This window comes from Mya arenaria, chromosome 1 (genome assembly GCF_026914265.1).
Source record: "Mya arenaria isolate MELC-2E11 chromosome 1, ASM2691426v1".
NCBI classification, from domain to species: Eukaryota; Metazoa; Mollusca; class Bivalvia; order Myida; family Myidae; genus Mya; species Mya arenaria.
The window spans coordinates 8775028-8795719 of record NC_069122.1 but is presented as its reverse complement, the minus strand read 5'-3'; the positions used below and the strand labels follow the sequence as shown (position 1 = coordinate 8795719).

Genomic DNA, 20692 nt, shown 5'->3' with positions numbered 1-20692 from the left:
AAGCATTTCTTTAAAACTTTCATGGCCCATAATCTAGGCATTCATGGGCGGATCTGGCTGGTTTTCGAAAGGAACCAAGCTCTAATGGATATCTAGATACTGTACAAGTTTCATCGAGATATAATCAAAACTGAAGACTGTATCGTGTTCACAACCAATTGTTTACACAATAGCATTTTTTATACTATCAAGGGCCATAATCTAGGCATGCATGGGCGGATCTGGCTGGTTTTCGAAAGGAACCGAGCTCTAATGGATATCTAGATACTGTACAAGTTTCATCGAGATACAATCAAAACTGAAGACTATATCGTGTTCACAAGCAATTGTTTACAGACGCACGACCGCACGGATGCACATACTACGTACACATTACCATCGCATAAGCTCTTCTGGCCTTTGGCCAGTAGAGCTAAAAATTCACATTGATAAGAAATCAGTGGAAAGGTCATGAATTCCTCTTAAAGAATTTGTTAATGTTAGCAATTGTAGTCACAGACATTCGGTGTTAAAGGTGCCCCCCATAGATTGAGCGTTTTGATAACTTTTTTAATTTTTGTCTTGGGAACGTGCGATTTTTCGAAAATCCATGGAAACCAGTTTTATAAGACTGCTGAAAAAAATGAGATAGTATAGTTTTATATTTATGTTTAAAAATTGATGTTTTATGCATAGTAACGGTTTAAGCTATAAAACATTAATTTTCGAATGGAAATATGAAAATCTACGATCTGATTTTTTGTCAACAATCTTATATAATATGGATTTTCGCAAAATTTGGCTCGCGCATTCCAAGACAAAAAAAGTTATCAAAATGTTCAATCTGTGACAGTGCAGCTTTAATGAATTTTTCGCAAAAACTGGCTCATAAAAAACGTCATAACAGTCAGTCAGTCAGTGAGAGTGCATCTTTAAATCATGAACAATTCACTTTTATTTTAGATAGCTTATTGCAATGGCCATACCACAGCCTGGCTTTCTTTTTTAAATAAAAACAAGACCCAAATCCTTTGAAAAACACATTTTATTTTCTAAAAATATAATCATGTTAAAGGGACTAAACAGCAGATGGTCATAAAATCAGCAATTAGTTTTCCTCAAAACAAGCCTAGAATTGTCAATTTGAGCTTGTATGAGGGCGATAATATATCACTTTACATGACAAAAATAATATTTTGTGGCTGTCTCAGGTGATTTTACCAAATTAAAAATAGCGTATCATGGTTTCCCAATTTATAATGTGTATATTCAGCATGTGAAAGTCACGTGATTAGTCCAGATACATATACTGAGGCAATTTTTAAATTAACTGGTTTTAAGTGGTAGACAAACCAAGTAAATTTTGAGTTGGAAAATTATGCAAAAACTGCAAAAGATACATTTGTCATAATTAATATTTAATAAGTTGAACACCACAATAGGGATTTATGTAAGTTTTTGACATTTTTTTTCTTCTTGCTATTGTATCATCTGGTGTCTAGTCCCTTTAATTAAAATATACACAAACAAAGTAATTACCAATGTTGCATCATATTCTGTCACTTTGCTGGAAAATGTAGTTTATTACCATTCAATTCATCAACACTTTGAACATTACTAAATATAAATAAAGTAAACATCAAACAAAGACCCGTTTCACATATTCTAGAACAAAGTTTTTCTTTCTACATTTTTCTTGTTCTCATGAAAGTTTTGTTACAGACAATGTCAAAAACAAAAGCTAGAAATTTTGATATTCCAATTTTTACACAAAAAGTTAATTTGACAAACTTCAGACAGAGGTTTTCAGAGTTAAGTCTAAATTTCAGAAAATTTGTCTCTTTAAATAAATTTGAAGATATCCTAGCTTTAGGTCTACGAGAATTGAATTTTTTTTTAGATTGATAATGTATTTACTTTTTAAAAATGGCGTGTTGAATGAAACTTTTGAGCAGTTTAAAACCTTTGCACTTTATTTTTAACTGTTCTGTCATATGAAAGGAGATTAGGAATGACAAACTATGCCACAAAGTTATGGTTCTACAATATATGAAGCACACTAAAAATATTAAGCTGCTGCATTCATTAAAGGCCATACCAAATTGATTATATGGTTCCAATTTGAAAACCTACCAACCCGACAGACTTTTGTTTTACATCTTGGTAATTTTTTATGTCATTTGAAAGGCAGAAAGTCTACCCGCCCAAAGGAGCATCACATACATAAATTATAATGAATTTGGCCTGGCCTTACATAGGCTTATCCAAACCAATAACTGTCTTCTAACCAATTCACTTACTGAGCACATATAATTTCCACGTGTTGCCTCAAAATCTAAACTTTAATTCACAGTCATAAATAGGAAACTGTCCCTACTCGAATCGACTGTCGCCCGTGGTCAATACCTGATCACTAGGTCTTTGTACAAGAGCAATGGATATGATCTGGGGAGTAGGTGAAAGATGAAAAATTGCGAGTATATACTAGTATGCACCTTTTTGTTGCAAGATGAAATGATGCAAAATAAACAGTTAAATAAGCACAATCACTGAGCTTTGCACTTGTAAATTATTTCCGGCCTTGCTCAAGGACTTGTCAGAAATATCAATGCCAATCACTGGTGCTGGAAGAGGTAAGAATTTGGGCATGTTCACCTAAAAAGTCAATTTTGATGGCAGCTGATTGTCAAGTAGGTCAACCAGAAAATGAGAGCATAACTCAACAGTTATTAAGAGTTAAGGGTCTTGCTGTACATGCGCATATTATCTCTGGTAACATGTGTACCAAGTTTCATTTCAATATCTTGAAACGTTTTTGAGTTTTTGCAAAGCTTAAAGATTTTGCCCGAAACCGCCAACATCAAGACTATAAAAATACCTCTTCAAAAAACAGACAAACTTAAAAAGGCTGATTTGCCATTCAAGCTACAATTAAACATGCTGTGGGGAAGGACTATTACTACCATGATTCAATAATTAATCCATGATTCCAAAAGACTTAACTACATTGTCTCAGACAACTGCGGCACAACTAACTTGTTAATAACAATACGATTTTTTTTACATTTAGTACCAACTCAAAATCTGGTCTAAAACTTGGCTTCAATAACTTGTCTAAAACTATAATGTACATGAACTGGTCTGACTCAATTAAACAGAATCTACAGAAATACATTTTTATGCCAAGAGTAAACGAAGCCAACTTTAATTTTGAGAGATTAGCCAAAATGGTTGCAACTTTCTATAGAGTTTATGCTAAGCAGATATGGAAGGGGTCTGCACCCTGTCATTTTTTGGTAGCATCCTTCTGCCCTCATGGCGACCAGCATGTGCATCCTCCTGCCTTCATAGAATTAAATGCTCAAGATATGCAAATATTTCATTTGTATAAAACGTAAAAAATAACTATACGTTCACGCAACTTGACAGATTGCAGTAAATTTCGAGAGGTGAAAGCGAAAAGGTTCTATCTGCTTCTTTATTTAATGTCACTTAGAACCTTTTCGCATTCACCCCCTCGAGTTGAAACCAAATATTACTTCAAATAAGCATAATTTCCGAGCATATTCTGTGAAAGTTATTATTTATTTATTACAAATGCTATAAAGTATTGCCTAAACAAACTAAACCGGTTATCATTGCATTTCCATTTCAGGTATACTGGAGTAGGAGTACGATATAGAACTACTTTTCTTATTCAAGAGTCCATCTCATTATCTAGAAAGGCAAAGGACAGATGAAACTGCTGTCTAGTAAAGAAAACATCATTGTGGGATACCCTGGACAAACCCCGTTGGCTCGAACTCGCTTGACTCGAAATCCTTTTTGCTAGAACTGGATGTTAAGGACAAATTTTCATCATACTGAAGGTTAACATCGCTTGGCCCAAACTTTCCAAAGCTCAAGCTATTTTCGCCGGTCCCTGGGAGTTTGAGCTAACGGGGTATGACTGTATTATGCTATTATTAGGTGTGAACAGTGGGCAATTCGGCTAGGAAAATTGCGCAATCATGAATAATTAATGAGGCAATATCATTTTTTCTGCAAGGAACCCATGCGGAAATGTGCACAGACAATGAAAAGTATTCGGACGAGAGTAAATTGTAAACTTAATATATTTACTATCTGGAATTGAACTCTCTCCACCAGATCACTACAAGTTTTAAAACAGCTACACAGACCACTTGCCTGTGGAGACAACTGACATTATCTGGTTATTGAAGAGTATTTAATTGTAACATGCGATTTCATTGGAAACAGAGTGGTCATGCATATTCATTAAAATGCGATTTTGCCACTCAATTTTCCCATGGTATTTTGTTTAGTTATTGAGAAATATCATTGTTGCCAACAATGAGAAAACACCTGCAATCTGCATTTCTTGATTTCTTCAAAATTAAATGGAATTTCTACATTCAATCTTATCTTAGTGCAAATTGAATACTAGCTTAGTTTTAAAAAACAAACGTCAATAATACTACTAATAATAGTCACACAGTCTGCAAGTACCAGGAACATACAATTATGAGCAAGTACGTGCAAAAATACAGTAACTTACCTTTTATTCAATAATCAATGCCTTTACTAATCTTCTATTTTGAAATACTTACAGAATTCTACTTTTCATATTAATACATACGGTACTTCATACAAAAGATGCACTTTGACTTACAGGTCATGACAATTAACGGCTTCAGTCAGGTTTCCTCTTGTAAGTACGCTATTCTCTAAAATATTTAAACAACAATGTCCTAAATATTCCAGTTTCATACTTCACTGACAATATCTAACTTGCAAATTAGTTTGTTAACACACATAGAAGAACAACTTAACAAACATAACTAAGACTCGACCAATTTGTCCTAAATACGTCCTTAGTGACCAAGCTGATTTACAATACAAAACTACTGGAACGACTACCAGTAACTGAGCAAGTTGATGTGAAGATATAGCTTTATGACAACATAATGGAGGGACACTTTCAGCATCAACAGTGGTGGAAATTAGCACCTGAGCCCACAAGCCCTACACTGGTAAAATGTCTTCTGGGCCTACTCAAATTCTGGATTTTATAAAGCATGCTGTGTTTATATATTTTGATGCCAAGCACTAGTATAAGATCTTGGGCCTTTAATTCTTCCAAAAGTTAAATTCCTATGACTGTTTAAAATAATGTGATGACTGTAAATTAATTATTAGATTTTCATCCCTGCCAGCCCCTTCTCCTTCATGCCCCCGCCCCAAAACCGTATCTCTTTTTTCCTGCCTCTTTTTTATCCCCCCTCCACCCCTTAAATTTTACTGATTCAAATAAAAATGTTGGATAAGGTTCGGTATTTGCGTATCGGTCCATTACTCCCCGGGAACAGCTGTTGAACAGCTATCAGTTATTCATACCTACAGTGTCTATATTTAATAGACTTTAAAAAAGGAAAAGGTTACAATCTTGTTCATGGTTCGTCTAGAAACACATGTATATGGTCCGTTATGTAATTAGAAAGGACATGAACACATATTCATCAGTGAAACAGTCATCTAAGAAAAAATGAAATTAAAAACATAAATGATACCCCCCCCCCCCCCAAATAAAATGGACAAAAATCTAGCAATTAATTTACATTGGCATTAATTTACCTAAAGGCATCTGATGTACCATAATAAGTATCATTTGAAAGGGTTTGATGTGGAAAGGAGAAATATATACACATTATACCAACAAAAATATTTCAAACACTCTTTCTTGACTTTGAAAGATTGAAAATTTTGTCTTATCACTTCCAAGTTCAGTTGAAAAGAACAAAAATACGAACTCCCAAAACTTCTCTCATTTAAGCATCAGATACCTTTATTTTTTCATTCTAAGCCAACACACATTAGACGGTACCTGATTCGTTTACTACACCCCATTACATAACCAATGTCATGTGCTAGTTAACATTTTAGTATGTATTGCAATCACGAAATGTCTAATATAACATTCACGCTTTCCCAAATCTTTCTGCTCGTTTCTTCAGCTTTTCCTGAAAAGAAGGGGTGAAAATTATGCATACACATTGGTATCATGAATCAGCTTAATATCAAAACAACTTAATAAACTTTTACTCAAGCATCAAAGTATCACTATCAAAAAGCTGGAATAAAAGGCATAATTCTTTCATAGTAATAGTATTTATCCTCTTAAATTACACAAGTGTACCAACAATGCTTTTAACAGCAATAAAATTTTCTTGTGGTTATTCAAGAAAAAAATTTGCAGAAAAAAAAACCCAAATACATTTGTAATAGACAGGTTGTAAAACGCTACTTCAGTGGGGGGGGGGGGGGGGGGGGTTGCAGCCCTTTTTAAGACCAAAATTCGGCCCCATTCCCTCCTTCAAAAATTATATCTTTTTCCTGAACCCAGCATTAACCACAAAACATTTAGCAAATGTAGCAATGCATGAATATTTCAATAAGTTTGATGAATTAATTTTTTGAAAACATGTTGAACATTGTATGAATCATGTTAGAATTTTCCCCCTTTTGCCAAAATAACGCTATTTTTCCTCTATCAATGGTCCCCACTACCATTCCCTTAAAATTGTAAAAAAACAACACTGTACTTGTACATGTGGGCTACTTTTTGAGCACTGTCAGCCTGGAGGCTACTTGAATAGCAATTTATGTGAGCCCATGAGCCTACATGTGTGAGTTTATAGTGAAATTGACTGATGACTTTTAAACTCTACTGTAACTTTTAACATGTATGTGAGGTTACACACAACCTCTCTATCCTCTTTGATAAATTATATGTGGGTAGAAACCTGTTGGAGTGTAATCAATATTTTGTACTTTATCATGGTGTAACATTGGTATGAACCTATAGAGGTACTTGCAGGGAGATATTTAATCTGCCTTTCATTATAGCTTTAACATATTTTATTTACCTGATCGGCGGGATTTGCGTTAACAGTGATCTTAGCTATCTTAGGAGTGTTGTTGGTTGCAGTGGTGATTTCTCCAAACCTCTCCTTGCGTTTACGGATACGTTCATCCTCGTCGACCTTTGAGAGGGAGGAAGACAAGACCTGGCCAAACCGCTCTGCTCTCTTCTTTAGTACATCAACGTCAGCCTGGGAAAAAAGATAGCAATAATAAAAAATGCTCAGAGATAATTTTTAAATTCTTAAGTTTCAAAGATTTATTTTCATGCATTATTATGTTTAAAGAGGAATGCTTACTTCCAAATAAGAAGTACCATGATGAAAACAATTGTTTTAATTTATCGAAAAGGATGAATAGATATCGTAAACAATGGGTCTTATACAGGATACCATGTTTAATTTAAGAGCATGGTGCAGAAAACCTGCTATTTCTGCCTACTGAGATGATAGTTGTTCACTGTAAATCTTTTAGGACTCACCAGTCATATAATGTGTGCGTTTTCTGCCATTAAGTACACGGTTACAATCTTGAAATCAGTAATTAATATTTCCCATAAATGCATTATTCAGTAAAACGTTATGACTAAAAATGTATGTTTGTTATACATGAGCCATTATTTGACTCTTACATAAAACATGTTGTTGTTTTCAGGATACTTATGCTATGTCTGTGGTGTTAAAATAATATATATGACACCAAAACTAGAAATGTGTCCATAGGACACGGATGCCCCCACTTCGGTTTTTTGTCACAGAAAATAAGCCATAATGATTTTTGAAGTATTTTTGGCAAAAAAGGGCCGTAACTCCTAAATGACTAAAGCGATTTCCATGACTATCGAACTTGATCAAGATATTATGGTCACAAACATGTGTTTAAAGTTTGGTGAGGATTGGACAAACAGTTTTCGAGAATTAGATCGGAAACAATCTTCGGGACGTATTTTTCAAGTCTTTTTTTGCAAATAAAGGGCCGTAACTCCTAAATGACAAAAGCGATTTCCATGGCTAAGGAACTTGATCAAGATATTATGGTCACAAACATGTGTTTAAAGTTTGGTGAGGATTGGACAAACGGTTTTCAAGAATTAGATCGGAAACAATCTTCGGGACGTACGTACGTACAGACAGACAGACGTACGTACGGACAAGGGCAACCCTATATGCCGCCACTTTGTGGGAGCATAAAAAGACAGTATTTTTTTGTAATTATTTTTAATGCCTGTGCCTAGCAAATTAGGGAAAAATGTTGACCTTCAGAAAAATACAAAATCAGGCCAAAATAGCTTAAATCAAGGCAAATATACATGCTTTTACTTTATTCTGTGTACATTATGGGGTGAAAGAGTTAGTCTTGACAAGATTTTGTTGTTTTTTTCAAGAAATTCATTGCTTTTTTATTCATTTACACAATCTGCAATTATCAAATTGGGAAAAAATTAAAAAATTTGGGGGAAAATGGACATTTTTTCACAAGGGGAAACAGCTTTTAGAAGGCACTAAAGTGCAACCAAAAAAATCACTGAGAGTTTTCAAAGAACAATAAAAACTTACTCCTGAGCCTGCCCCAGCTTTTGATCCACCCTCCTTTTTTGATCCAAACCTAGAAATCAAACGTTGAATATAAAGATACATGTACACCTTTTAATCCATCCTTAAATAATACATACATGTACAGCACAACAAAAACAGCCTTAAACATGAGCCTATAGACATTAATAAATAAAACTTATTAAAAGCTCATTTAAATTCTTCTTTATTAAACAATAACAATTTAATTATTGCTAGTTAGAACTTATATATATGATTACACAAAGCTAGCTTTTACCCGAGTGCTATAATTCCATTTGAACATATAACCCCCTGGGGGGAAGGCACTTTTAAATTATGCCACCCACCTACAGAAGCAAAGTTACTCTTGTGGGGTCCAAATTAGCGAAAAAAGACACCCATCTATATAATACAATGAAATAATTGCCTCCCCCCCCCCCAGGGGGTTATATGTTTTACTGGAACCTAGAAGACTATGGGGTCTTCTAAAAGCCTGAGAAAAGGACCTGCATGTATGGTCCCTGCAGGGCCCCTAACTCATCTTAAGGGGACCTTCTAATGCCTTTGATGGGTGAATTTCAAACATGTTGGAAACACCAATGCTTGTCTGCTTTTTGTATCAAAAGGGACATAACTCAAAATATATATAAAAAAAAAGAGCATTCAGCCAAGGTTGCTTTTAATGTCTGTGGTGACATGTCTACCATATTTCATTTCAATGTTTTTAATTATGGCCACGGTTAAAGTTATTACACAACAACATCAAAGCCATCAACGACACCAACACTATGACAACTCTTATTTCATTTCCTAAAAAAAAAGACGACCTTAAAAAAATAATTCAACTAAAATGCTCATTTAACGAACATCAAAACATTTTCTCACATACATGTAGAAGTGTTAATCTCTCACCATTTTGGCCTTTCTGATCATGCAAAAGGTGTCATTTTGCTTAAAATTGGCATTTCAAATTTTGGCTAGAAATAAAACAAGAATGCTTCATAGAATAAAAAAATGTGATCAAGTTTAATTTTTTGAGGATACATTCAACTCTTCTGTATAGTAGAGGGTTCTTTTTTAATCTTGTTTCACATTTTGGAAAAATGTATGTGTTTTAGCATTGGGAATGCACCAAAATTGTTAAAAAAAACAACAACAAAGAAATAAATGCTCCATCATATGAATTATTTTGACATGTTGTGAAAAAAGGTTCTCTTATATGGGGGACTGCAGCCTAATTTTGACTCCCGAAATGATTGAGGGGGATGATCATGTACCTTTCAGATCGGAGCTGTTTCTTCATGTCTTCATTTACCACACCAAATCTCTCAGCCCGGAGTTTTAACCTCTGAAACAAACATTGTAGCAAAGTTGATAAATATACATTAGATTTTGACACATCACTACCTTACTTACCGTAAGTGAGCAAAATAAGAAGATATCTCAGAAAATCACTGATGTTATAGTGGTCGAACTAAACACAAGCCCGCAAACCCTGCACTGGTAAAATGTTTTCAGGGTTTGCTAAAATTCTGAATTTTATATAGCAAAAAATTGATGACATGCAGTAGTATAAAAATTCATACCTGTTCATCCAACAGTCTAATTTTAATGATCATATCACTTATCTCACAAATATAAAAAAAAAATCTTACTAGATAAGATCATTTTAAGATCTTGACACATGCAAAATATAAGGCAAAAGCCTAGGGGCCATAATCATAAAGCATCTATTAAAGTGAAAGTTTTCAAATTCATCAGAATTATGGAAAATTGCCTTCTTTCTTAATTAAATTTGAAGAAAACTAACGAAGCCTTAAACCAAAAACAGTAAAATAGAAAAGAAAAGGGTCCTATTAAAAACAGCATATAAGTTGATGAAAAATAGAGGCTAATTATTATATTCATTATTAAAAAATCGAAAATTTTCACTGAGAAGCTTTTGGAACCAAGACGGGTTCTTTTACTTTCACAGACTTCACAAACTTTGAACCTTTTGATACCGGGTAATTAAATGATTTTTGCAAGCCTCTTTTTCCTAAATGTATGAAGGGGAACTACTCTATCAACTGCCTTTGGACTGAAAACTCTCATCCACAAATTTTAAGTTGAGAATAAACATACTTACAGTGGACATAAAATGGGTGTAATTGACACGTTAGATTATTACTATATCTACTTCACATCTTTACATTTACAATTGTTGTCGATATAAAAAGATTTTTTGGTTGGGTAATAATTTCAAAATGAACAAACATTATAAATCTGTGTTTGCATGACAACTTCTTTGTGAGCCAGTCTCAGATATACATTAAATATTGATCTTAGATCAAAAAAGCTCAACTTAAAATTGATTCTAACCTCTGCAGGTGTAAGTGATGTGGAAATGGGCTTTGTCGTAGCTTCCTTGTCCTCTGTGTTGGGTTCTTCCCTAAAATAAGACAAGTGGCCATTATTTGTACCAGTATTACCATGGGTTCAGAATACATATATGTGAAATACAATACCTAAACATAAACAGCTATTATACTTCGGAATGGGCTTTTGCCAGAGGCCGCATTCATAAAGCATGTTCATCTTCATTGAATTCACAAAAAACTTTTTAGTGTTTTTACATCATACAAAAATATCGAAATAAGCAAGATAAAAATAATAACGGAATATGACTAAATATCATGAAAAAAGAGCCTATTTAAGATATTTGTTGTTAAAAAATTCACTATGACTCTTAATTGTTCATCATAATGGCCCCTGATTGCAATTGTGCCTTGCTACTTTTTATTTAGATTCTTAATATCAATTGTAAATGCATTAGACAACTGTTAACCAAGAGTGCCGCGGAGAAAAAGCCAACGCTCATCCATGTCATTTTTAGTTGAAAAAGCGTCCAAACTTGACAATTATTAAAGATACAGGCCTTGCTTTACATGTGTGTATTATCTCTTGAAACATGTTTTTCTGTTGTGTTCCAAGTTTCATTGAATATCTCGAATAATTTTAGAGTTTTGGCCAACAGTAAAGTTATTATATAATGCAGCAAACAACCACAACCAGAAGGCAATGACAATATATGGACTTAACTTTTCTTTGCCTGCCAGAAGCATTAGATACATTGTTTTCTTCATTGTTTAAAAACATGGTCTCATCTTTGATAATGTTCCACAATGAAAAAAAACATCTTACTTGGTATCTGTTTTCGCACTAGCTGTGATTGGCTCTATCTGTGAAAATATCAAACATTTATAATGAAAATCAGTTAAATCCTAATGAATGAAATAATATCATGAACCAATTAGCCTGAATAAACACAAGTTGTCTTTAACGTTTCAACTCATATAACATTAAAATATAACAAGGCAGTCCAAAGGACGGCTATATCCTCCTCCATTGTTTTTTGAAAATTTTGTTTTTCTAAATACTTAAATATTGAAATTGATGAGATTCAGGAGAAATGTTCATGTTGTAACAACAAAAGTTTCAAATAAGTAGGTCACTCAATAAGAGTATAAGTTATATGGTTATCCATCAATGCATTTATGTTATAGCGCTGACACAAGCATGTGTACTTCACCTTTAAATGTCTCATGTGACCTTGACCCGGGTTCATACCTCAAAGGTCAAGATGCACATTTGTACCTAGTTATATGGTAATTCATCAACGCATACGTAGGTTATAGCCTGTACATGAAATGATACAGACGGACAGACAGACGGACGGAATGGACTAAGTGCATTATATCCGTGGCGGGGGATTAAAATAATGCATGTGGTTGACTCAACCGATTATTGCCAATCAAGCCCAAATGCCTATTAAAACACAAATTAGGGATACACTCAATCTTATACATTTGAAAAAATAATTAGTGCTTTTATTTGCTCAAGTATGGCTTGTTATAGAGTTCTTTACCTTTGGTTTTGCAGCTGGCTCAGTGAGATCTACATTTTCATCAAGAACAGCATCTTCAAGGTCAGCCCCTTCTGCTGTCGCTGTAATGGAAAAGAAACACTGTACTACACAGTTCAGTGATCGAAATTAGCACAAGCCCACAAGCAATGAGCTGGTGAAATACTTTTCAAGCTTGCTAAAATTCTACATGTTATACAGCACTGGTAAAAGATTTTAGGGCTTGCTAAAAATGTGGATTTTATATAGCACTGGTAAAATGCTGTTCAGTCTTGCTAAAAATGTGGATTTTATATAGCAAGGCTTGTTGACAGTTGCTTATACCCATCACCTGATAAGAATTCAGGTTTGATCATTCAAGTCTTAATTCCAATAACTGGCAGTGCTTATCTTGTAATATGTGATTGACTTTCAGGGCTCGAATTTAGCACTCGCACACTCGCAAAATGCGAGCCAAAATTGGAAAATGCAAGTTGAATTTAAAGACACTCGCAAAAATTTGCAAGTTCAAAATTTCCAGAAAATATGCAATATATATATATATTGAAATAGATATGAACATAATCAGTGATCAATTCCTGCACACTAGATATAAAACTAATTTTAGAAATGCCTACTTTCGTTTTTTCGATAAACACACAGAAATTGATGACGTAGATTAACGTTATGCGCACAGGCAGGTACTTGTTACTATGATTATTCATTAAAACAATTAAACTATACCTTAAATCATTGTTTTTCATACAAAATATATTTTTCCTAGCAAAAACAAAGATTTGCCTTAAAAAATGCGAGTGAGTGTCTGGTTTTGCAAGTTGAAAATTTAAGCACTCGCAAAGATTTGCGAGTATCAAAATAAGCTAAATTCAATCCCTGGCTTTTATTGCGATTTTTTTTTTTGTATTTTCTTAAATGTGGCGTTAGCTGTTTCAGATAAGTAAAATGTTCATACATGATAAATAATGAAATAGCATCATAGTCTTTTTATAACATAAAATGTTACAATGCAAGTTCATTGTTCATGAAGAAAAAAGTTTGGTATTTTTTTTAACAGATGAGAATAAACAGTGGGTTGGTATATACTAGCAGAATAAGCAAACTGTCCATGCATACGAAATATCAGTTCTGAAATGTTACTCTAGAAAAAGCAATGTATAAAAATGGCTTGCTTTTGAAAATTGTCACAAGCCTTCAGGAAGTACCTTTCAGTGTATCACAGTTACAACAAGAGCTGTCACAGAGACAGCGTGCTCGACTATTCCGCCGCTTTTCAGTGTAAGGATTGAAAAGTTTTGGCGAAACATTCATGGATCACTGTTAGATAAGATTTCAATGCAATACATGATGTGCTGAGATATTAACATAAATGTGGTTATATGCAAAATTTTAACCAGAATTTCTAAGTCTAATAATAAAGGGCCATTATTTGCAAAATACAGTTACATGTATCTAACTTGGTTATTCAAGTAGGTTGGGTGGTCGAATACCATTGTATAAAGTCTCAATGCAATACATCAAACAGTTGCTGAGATATTATCCTATGTGTGCTAACATGCAAGACCTTAACCAGAATTTCTAATTCGAATAATAAAGGGCAATTATTTGCATTAAATGCAAACAAGAGTTATTTAACTTGGTTAATTAAGTAGGTTGAATGGTTGAGTACCATTGTATAAAGTCTCAATGCAATACCTCAAGTAGTTGCTGAGATATTATCCTATGTGTGCTTGCAGGCAAAACTTTAACCAAAATTTTTAAGTCGAATAATAAAGGGCAATTATTTGCATTAAATGCAAACTAGAGTTATTTAACTTGGTTAATTAAGATGGTTGAGTACCATTGTATAAAGTCTCAATGCAATACCTCAAGTAGTTGCTGAGATATTAAGTAAACCTATGTGTGCTAACATGCAAGACTTTAACCAGAATTTCTAAGTCAAATAATAAAGACCCATTATTTGCATTAAATTCAAATAAGTGTTATCTAACTTCATTAATCTATTAAGTTAGATAGTTGGGAATACATATCTTAAGTTTCAATGCAATACATGATGAATTTACTGAGATAATGACTTAAAGGTGCTTGCATGCAAAACCTTAACCAAGGTGTGACGCCAACACCGACGCTTTGGCGAGTAGTATAGCTCTCCTTATTCTTTGAATAGTCGGGCTAAAAATGTCTCAAATAATTTAGGTTAACATTATGTTATTATAGAAAGGCTTCACATTATTTTAGACATATTTCATATTAAGCACAGTTTCTTTTTTAGCAAGTATATTATACTGCGAGTAAAAGAAACAGTAAACAGTGTGCATCAAAACAAAACTACATGCAAATGAATGGTTTTGTTATGCGCTCCTGTTGACAGGTTATGCAAGTACATTATTGTTAACTGATAATTAAAAAAAAAAGAATAGCATAGATTGTTAATATTTTGTTCAATTTATGTGGGGGTTTTCTTACAGGTGACGAAATTCAAAACCTAGCGTGATATATTCAAGTTGGCAATAAAAAAAAATTCAGGAATATTCATCTTAAACCGAGAGGGTACTACTGTCTGCAAATAACTTAGCAAAGTGTACTTGTCTATCAGCTTATTAAAGCATGAGTATAATGCCTTTTTGCAATGAAGAGATGGTCAATTTGTTCTACCCGAAAAGCAATTTTGAACAAGAAGTTTTCTACTCTTCAATGAGCATAATTTCAGGCTTCGATTTGATTGGCCAGTTGATGTGAAACTGGTGCACACCGTACGTGTTTGGATTGTTTGCTGGTGTATAAGCCCATACAAAAGTTAAAAGAGCCACGTTGAAACATAAAAGAATGCACTCAAGTGCAGATGCTGGTAGTTGACTTTCTTTAATGTAATGTAATGTAATGATAGTCAATGTGTATAGATGTTGCATTTGATTTGTAATTCACTTGGTGTATTTGGTTGAGAAAAAGCCATGATCATTTAATTTTCCAAAACCTTGAATTGCTTAGTTAATCTGCAAACAGTAGTATTGTTAAAATACCCCGCATATTTAAGGCAATTTACATTGAGTATTACTTTCTAAATAAAACTAACATACAGAGATAAAGTGAAATAATTATTGCAAGACCATGTCACCATTGAAACAAATCAGTAGAAAGAACAAAATTGCAGGCAACACAAAGTTAGACTGGGGAAAGAGGGTCAGACAACATGCAATGATTGCAACAATTGAAATATTAGTTAATTCCAACAAAGCCCAATGTCACACTCACTCTCCAATAACTTGTCATCAATCAGGGCATCACTGTCAAGGGATTCTGAAAGGCAAGGCTGTTAGTGCTTCGGTACATTCAGTGTTTTTTCTCACTCTTTCATAGGACTCGCACAATTTCGGCCCCATTTTAGGTAGAGAAATAACACATACACTGGCAAGTCAGTGTTACATGTACGTATTGTAGTAATTACAAACACACACATGTTAATTTGAGTACATGTACATTATTACATAATAACACAATATCCTTGAAGGCTTTATCTGAATCTAACACATTTACTAAGTTACACTAATATCATGATTTGGTTTTCAATGCAAGATGACTTAAAATTGTCACGTTCATTTATCTTTTTTAATTCTTCATTTCATGTAAGAAAGTTATTCAACTTTGCTGTGTCTCCTTAGACCTATATCTTTTAAGTTCTCTAAATACTTTAATGGTTATAATAGCACAAGATTGCAAGCTCAGCACTGGAAAATAATTTTTCTAAGCTACAATGTACCCTAATTTCTTTAAGGTATAAGCTTAAAACATGTGAAAATTTTTATGCAACATGTGATTGACTTCAGAATAGGAGCTTATATATTTATTCAAAAGATTAACTTAATAAAATAGTCTGAAATGGGCCGCTCTTAGAAAACTGAAATATTTGAAATTTAAAATAAAATCAACATGATTATTCAAATTTTAAGAATACAAAACACAAATCAAACATGACATTCATATCAAAAGCTTTACAAAAAAAACATTAAACTCAAATAAACTAATGGAATCATATCCAACCAAGAAATGTCATAACAATCATGCAGTGAACAATAAAACATTAGCAGGCAAAACTGTCTGGGTTTTTTAATTTCCTGAGTTTCACAAATTAATATGGATTTTATGAATTAAATTAATAATGATATTTTTTAAATATTATACAACAGCTGTCACTGTGACCCTGTCCTGCTGACCCCCAAATAAAAAGGGGTCATCTGAAGGTCATGACCAATCTCGTTACCAAATTTAAGTCCTTATCCCCAAGAATGATCTAGAAATCAATCAGACTAGCTTTTTGTGTTCAATGTTCAATAGAATGTTTTGGAAAAAAATATTTCTTATTATCTTATTAATCAGCTCTTAATAAAAGTAAAACATTTATAATCACTTTAACAATATATTTTTCTCTCAACAACAAATGATATCTGAAAATTCACCATCTGTCCAGCAGGTATAATCAACTTGTAATTTGGGAACTTGAACTGTTCAAAACACCGTCACTAACGTTCAAGAGAAATGAACTTACGTTCAAATGAAATGTCCTTCATGAATGATTCTTCCTCACTATAGAAATATCCTGACACAAACCAGTAGACATTTACTTATATTCCTGTCTCATGATGTAATCAAAAATGGTAGTCAACATGTGAATATTATGTAATCGAAATAAGTAAATAAAATACAAAAAAAAATAAAATAAGTGTAATAAACAGTTATGAATGAAAGGACAATATAAGATCATAGTTGAATACCAAGTGTACACTGAAGAGGAAATGATGATATTTGTGCTAAAAGCTAACACATTAAACAAATAACAATAAACAACAATTATGTTAAAAGCCGTTCTAAAGGGTTCCACCCTGCGAAATGTGGCTTTGTCATTTGTTAGACCTTACACAAAACAATGACCGAACAAAAATCATTAAGCACTTCTATTTTATTTGAAAATACATAAACAAAACTCTGTTTAATTGTTTGAAGTACCTACCCACTTTCATGGTCCCGCTAAGTCTCTCAACCAGGTCAGACTTGCTCCCTGTAATTGGCAAGCCCTGCTCCTTTAGTAACTTTTTCAGCTCTGTCACCTGTGATAAGGATTAAAATTATGGGCTAAATATTATATACAATTAACACTCAACAAGTAAGACCCACTTTCCGTTTCCCTCCGCAGACTTTTGCTAATGAGGCCAAAACAATGAATTTATCAACTGTCTGCTTTATGCTGAGGTTGGATTTAAGACCCTCAAAGGGTGATCAGCCAACTGAAGAATAACAAACACAACGTTCCTCTTATTTTTAAACCAATTGTCTCCTAAAAAATCTTCTCAGAACATAAATAAATTTTTCAGATAATGTAAAACCAATACAATTTCATCAAAAAATGGATATTTTAACTCTTGACAACTTTGAGAATCCCTAGAAAGGCATTTCATAATCAGCCATCCGAATCTTGTTTTGAACAAAATTTTGCTTGTTTCGTCAAATATAATAGATGAAAGGGCATGATAATTGTTGCAGGCAATAAAACCAAAGGTAACAACTAGTCCAAATAATTGTACGTTGACGGATTTTTTTTACGATTTTTGATATGGCAAATCCTTCACGTACAAATTGTTTTTACCAAAAGTGGGTAGTTGTTCCGATCGGGATTCCGGGTTAAAGCATACTGCGTCCATAAAATATCATAAAAACAAGAAATATTACTAGATAATGTTATTTTTAATTAGTTCCATACACAAAATATAAATATCCAACAAATAATTATGAGTTTGATGGGGTTTTCTTCAGTTCATTCTGTCAAAACATAACGCAAGGCTTCAGTTCACAGTTTTACAACAATCTGAGCTCTTCGGTCATGGCCGAGTTGTTACGATTGTATTTACAAGGTCTATCACGAAGCTTGTCGGAGGTTGCTGAGTTATTACGATTGGGTCGAGTTGTTCCGCTTGGCATAATTGTTGTCTGTGTCAGTCAAGTTTCGTTTTATTGGAAAGGTAGATCATGTGTTTAATGCTTGTTTTATTCAAAATAGCTTTGTACTTAAATGGAAAAATATGAAAATAGACCTTTATTATCCATTTCAAACATAAAATAATTCACTTAATACAATTTCAATATTTTTCAAACCCATCCAGTTTTTGCACAAACCCGTTTAGACATTAGGGATTGGAAGAATCCTGTATTACAAGTCTATTATTTAATACTAAGGTATCAATCTACTCACTTGCAAAAGATAATTCCCAAATTGCTATCATTTCAGTATAGTTAATATGTTTTGGACTTCAACCGTCCTGAATTCCGATACCCATATTTGGATACGGCTATCAGAATACCTACCTTTTGCAAATCAGGAATTATTTATACTGAAGAGAAGGAAGCAACCATTTTTTGTATTTTGCTTCACTTTAAATGCATGCTTTCTTGTAAGTTATATTTGATGAAACGAGCAAATTTATGTTGAAAACACAGATTCTGATGGTGATTATGAATCAAAATACAAATACAGATTCCCTAGTCATCCAAAATAAGTATCCTGCATCAAAAACACAGACTTAAATCGATTTCTGATTGGACAAAGTCAGAAAGAAAGTTATTAACATATCAATAAGGTAAAAGTTTGCAAATGAGCATGATGCAGGTTCATTTTAAGATTTCAGCTTTTTTGTTATTAATATTCCTTCCCCACCCATAAATATCTGCACATGTTACACACACGATGCGTCGATTTAAGGTGCCATCTAACATTTCAACGACACTCTCAGGTAAAAAATATAAAGCATGCTGCTTTTTTACATTTTGAAATTTTGTAACCATTTAAAATACCGCTAATAGTGATAAAAATGCGTTTTACTTTCAGTTTACTGAAATCTTCCATGGTGTCCGCCATTTTTGATCAGGAAAAGTCGCTAAAACGTGTAACGAGAATCATAAAATGGTATGTATAAAATCCGGCCCTTTAACGTTCTACAGAGGCAAAGGTAAAAATAACACAACGCTAGGATCTAATTCTGTACCAATTTAATAATTTTTGATTCTGTTGTAAAGAAGAAACAACGTGCTTTCAAAAAATGTTCTGCATGTTTTTTATTTTTTATTTCTAACGTGATAAATAATGCTAATATTTCCTTAAAGTCATCGTTGAAAATCACATTGTCACATAGGAGACACAATCAGAAAATGTTGTTTGTTTTTTAATTCTAACGTGATAAAATATGCTAATGTTGTCTTGAAGCCATTGTTGAAAACCGCGGAGGCGCGGTAATGATTAACACGGCCCTACGGTCTAACTTTTTAAATTATATACTACTACAGCTGTTGCTGCTTCTGCTACTGCTACTGATAATAAAAGTGATACTAATACTACTACCAATAATAATACTAAGAAGAAGAAGAAGAAGAAGAAGAAGAAGAAGAAGAAGAAGAAGAAGAAGAAGAAGAAGGAAGAAGAAGAAGAACAACAACAACAACAAACAACAACAACGAAAACAACAACAAACAACATCAACAAACATCAAACAGCAACAATAACGCAGTCAAAACGATTTGTTGCCTCTGTACGTTTATCCCATGTACGGGATTAATGTTTGTTTGATTTTTTCCATATATCTGAGATAATTTAATGGTAAGATTTGTACTTATAGTCCGATTTCATTTTAGACTGTCAATTTAAAACAACGGTCCGTTGTCTTTTTTGAAAACCCGGTGGTTACTTCCATTGTAGTGCATTTGTCATTAAACATGGGGGCAAATAGTTTGTATATTCAAGTATTTTTTAGTCCAATGACGTTTGAATTTTTTTTGAGAGGTTTTGGCAACAATTTATTAGTCGGTCGTTAAGCCATGACTCGTTTTTTCCAATGTCATTTTTGTCTATTCTTGTAATCGTGCCTACGGGCACAGTTCAAGTAGTGGACAGTATCCTTGTCGGGTGAAAACATACTGAATTCCTCACATGACAGTTCTTCTGCTATAGTTGAAAGGTTGTTAAGGCTATCATCAACTTTTCTTTTCTTTTTGACTCTGGAATATATGCTGGCAGATATCAGTTCCCTTGTGTTGGAACTGGGTGTTTTATGGCTTAAAACTAAACTTGGAATCTTCGTATAAGTTGAGGTTTCGAACACGGGTGGTGGTGCCATTGATAACATGGGTTTGGAACATTTGTTTCCTTTTACATAATCTGGAGCAGGATTTCCTTCGAAGTCGGGGTTCTTTTGGCTTTTCGTCTGTATTGTCTTCTGTGATACTCTCGGTCTTGCGTTTTTTCGTAACATTGTCAAGTTTTTAACTGTTTTATTTACCTAAACTTTTTGTAAATTCA

The 20692-nt window shown here is 33.4% G+C and overlaps 1 protein-coding gene across 2 annotated transcripts; it reads right to left on the bottom strand.

The window, feature by feature from the left end:
• Nucleotides 1–1006: 1006 nt before the first annotated feature.
• Nucleotides 1007–19274, bottom strand: LOC128231508 (SAP domain-containing ribonucleoprotein-like). 2 transcript variants are annotated; one of them, XM_052944436.1, is made up of 10 exons: nucleotides 19223–19274; nucleotides 17360–17456; nucleotides 15607–15651; nucleotides 12361–12440; nucleotides 11637–11674; nucleotides 10815–10884; nucleotides 9731–9801; nucleotides 8457–8505; nucleotides 6906–7091; nucleotides 1007–5999 (listed from the first exon to the last, which is right to left on the bottom strand). In XM_052944436.1, the coding sequence occupies exons 1-10, from the start codon at nucleotides 19256–19258 to the stop codon at nucleotides 5958–5960; spliced, it is 714 nt and encodes a 237-aa protein (XP_052800396.1). In that variant the 5' UTR covers nucleotides 19259–19274; the 3' UTR covers nucleotides 1007–5957. The 2 variants fall into 2 exon arrangements, with proteins under 2 accessions (XP_052800396.1, XP_052800405.1); XM_052944445.1 differs by lacking the exon at nucleotides 15607–15651.
• Nucleotides 19275–20692: the final 1418 nt, after the last annotated feature.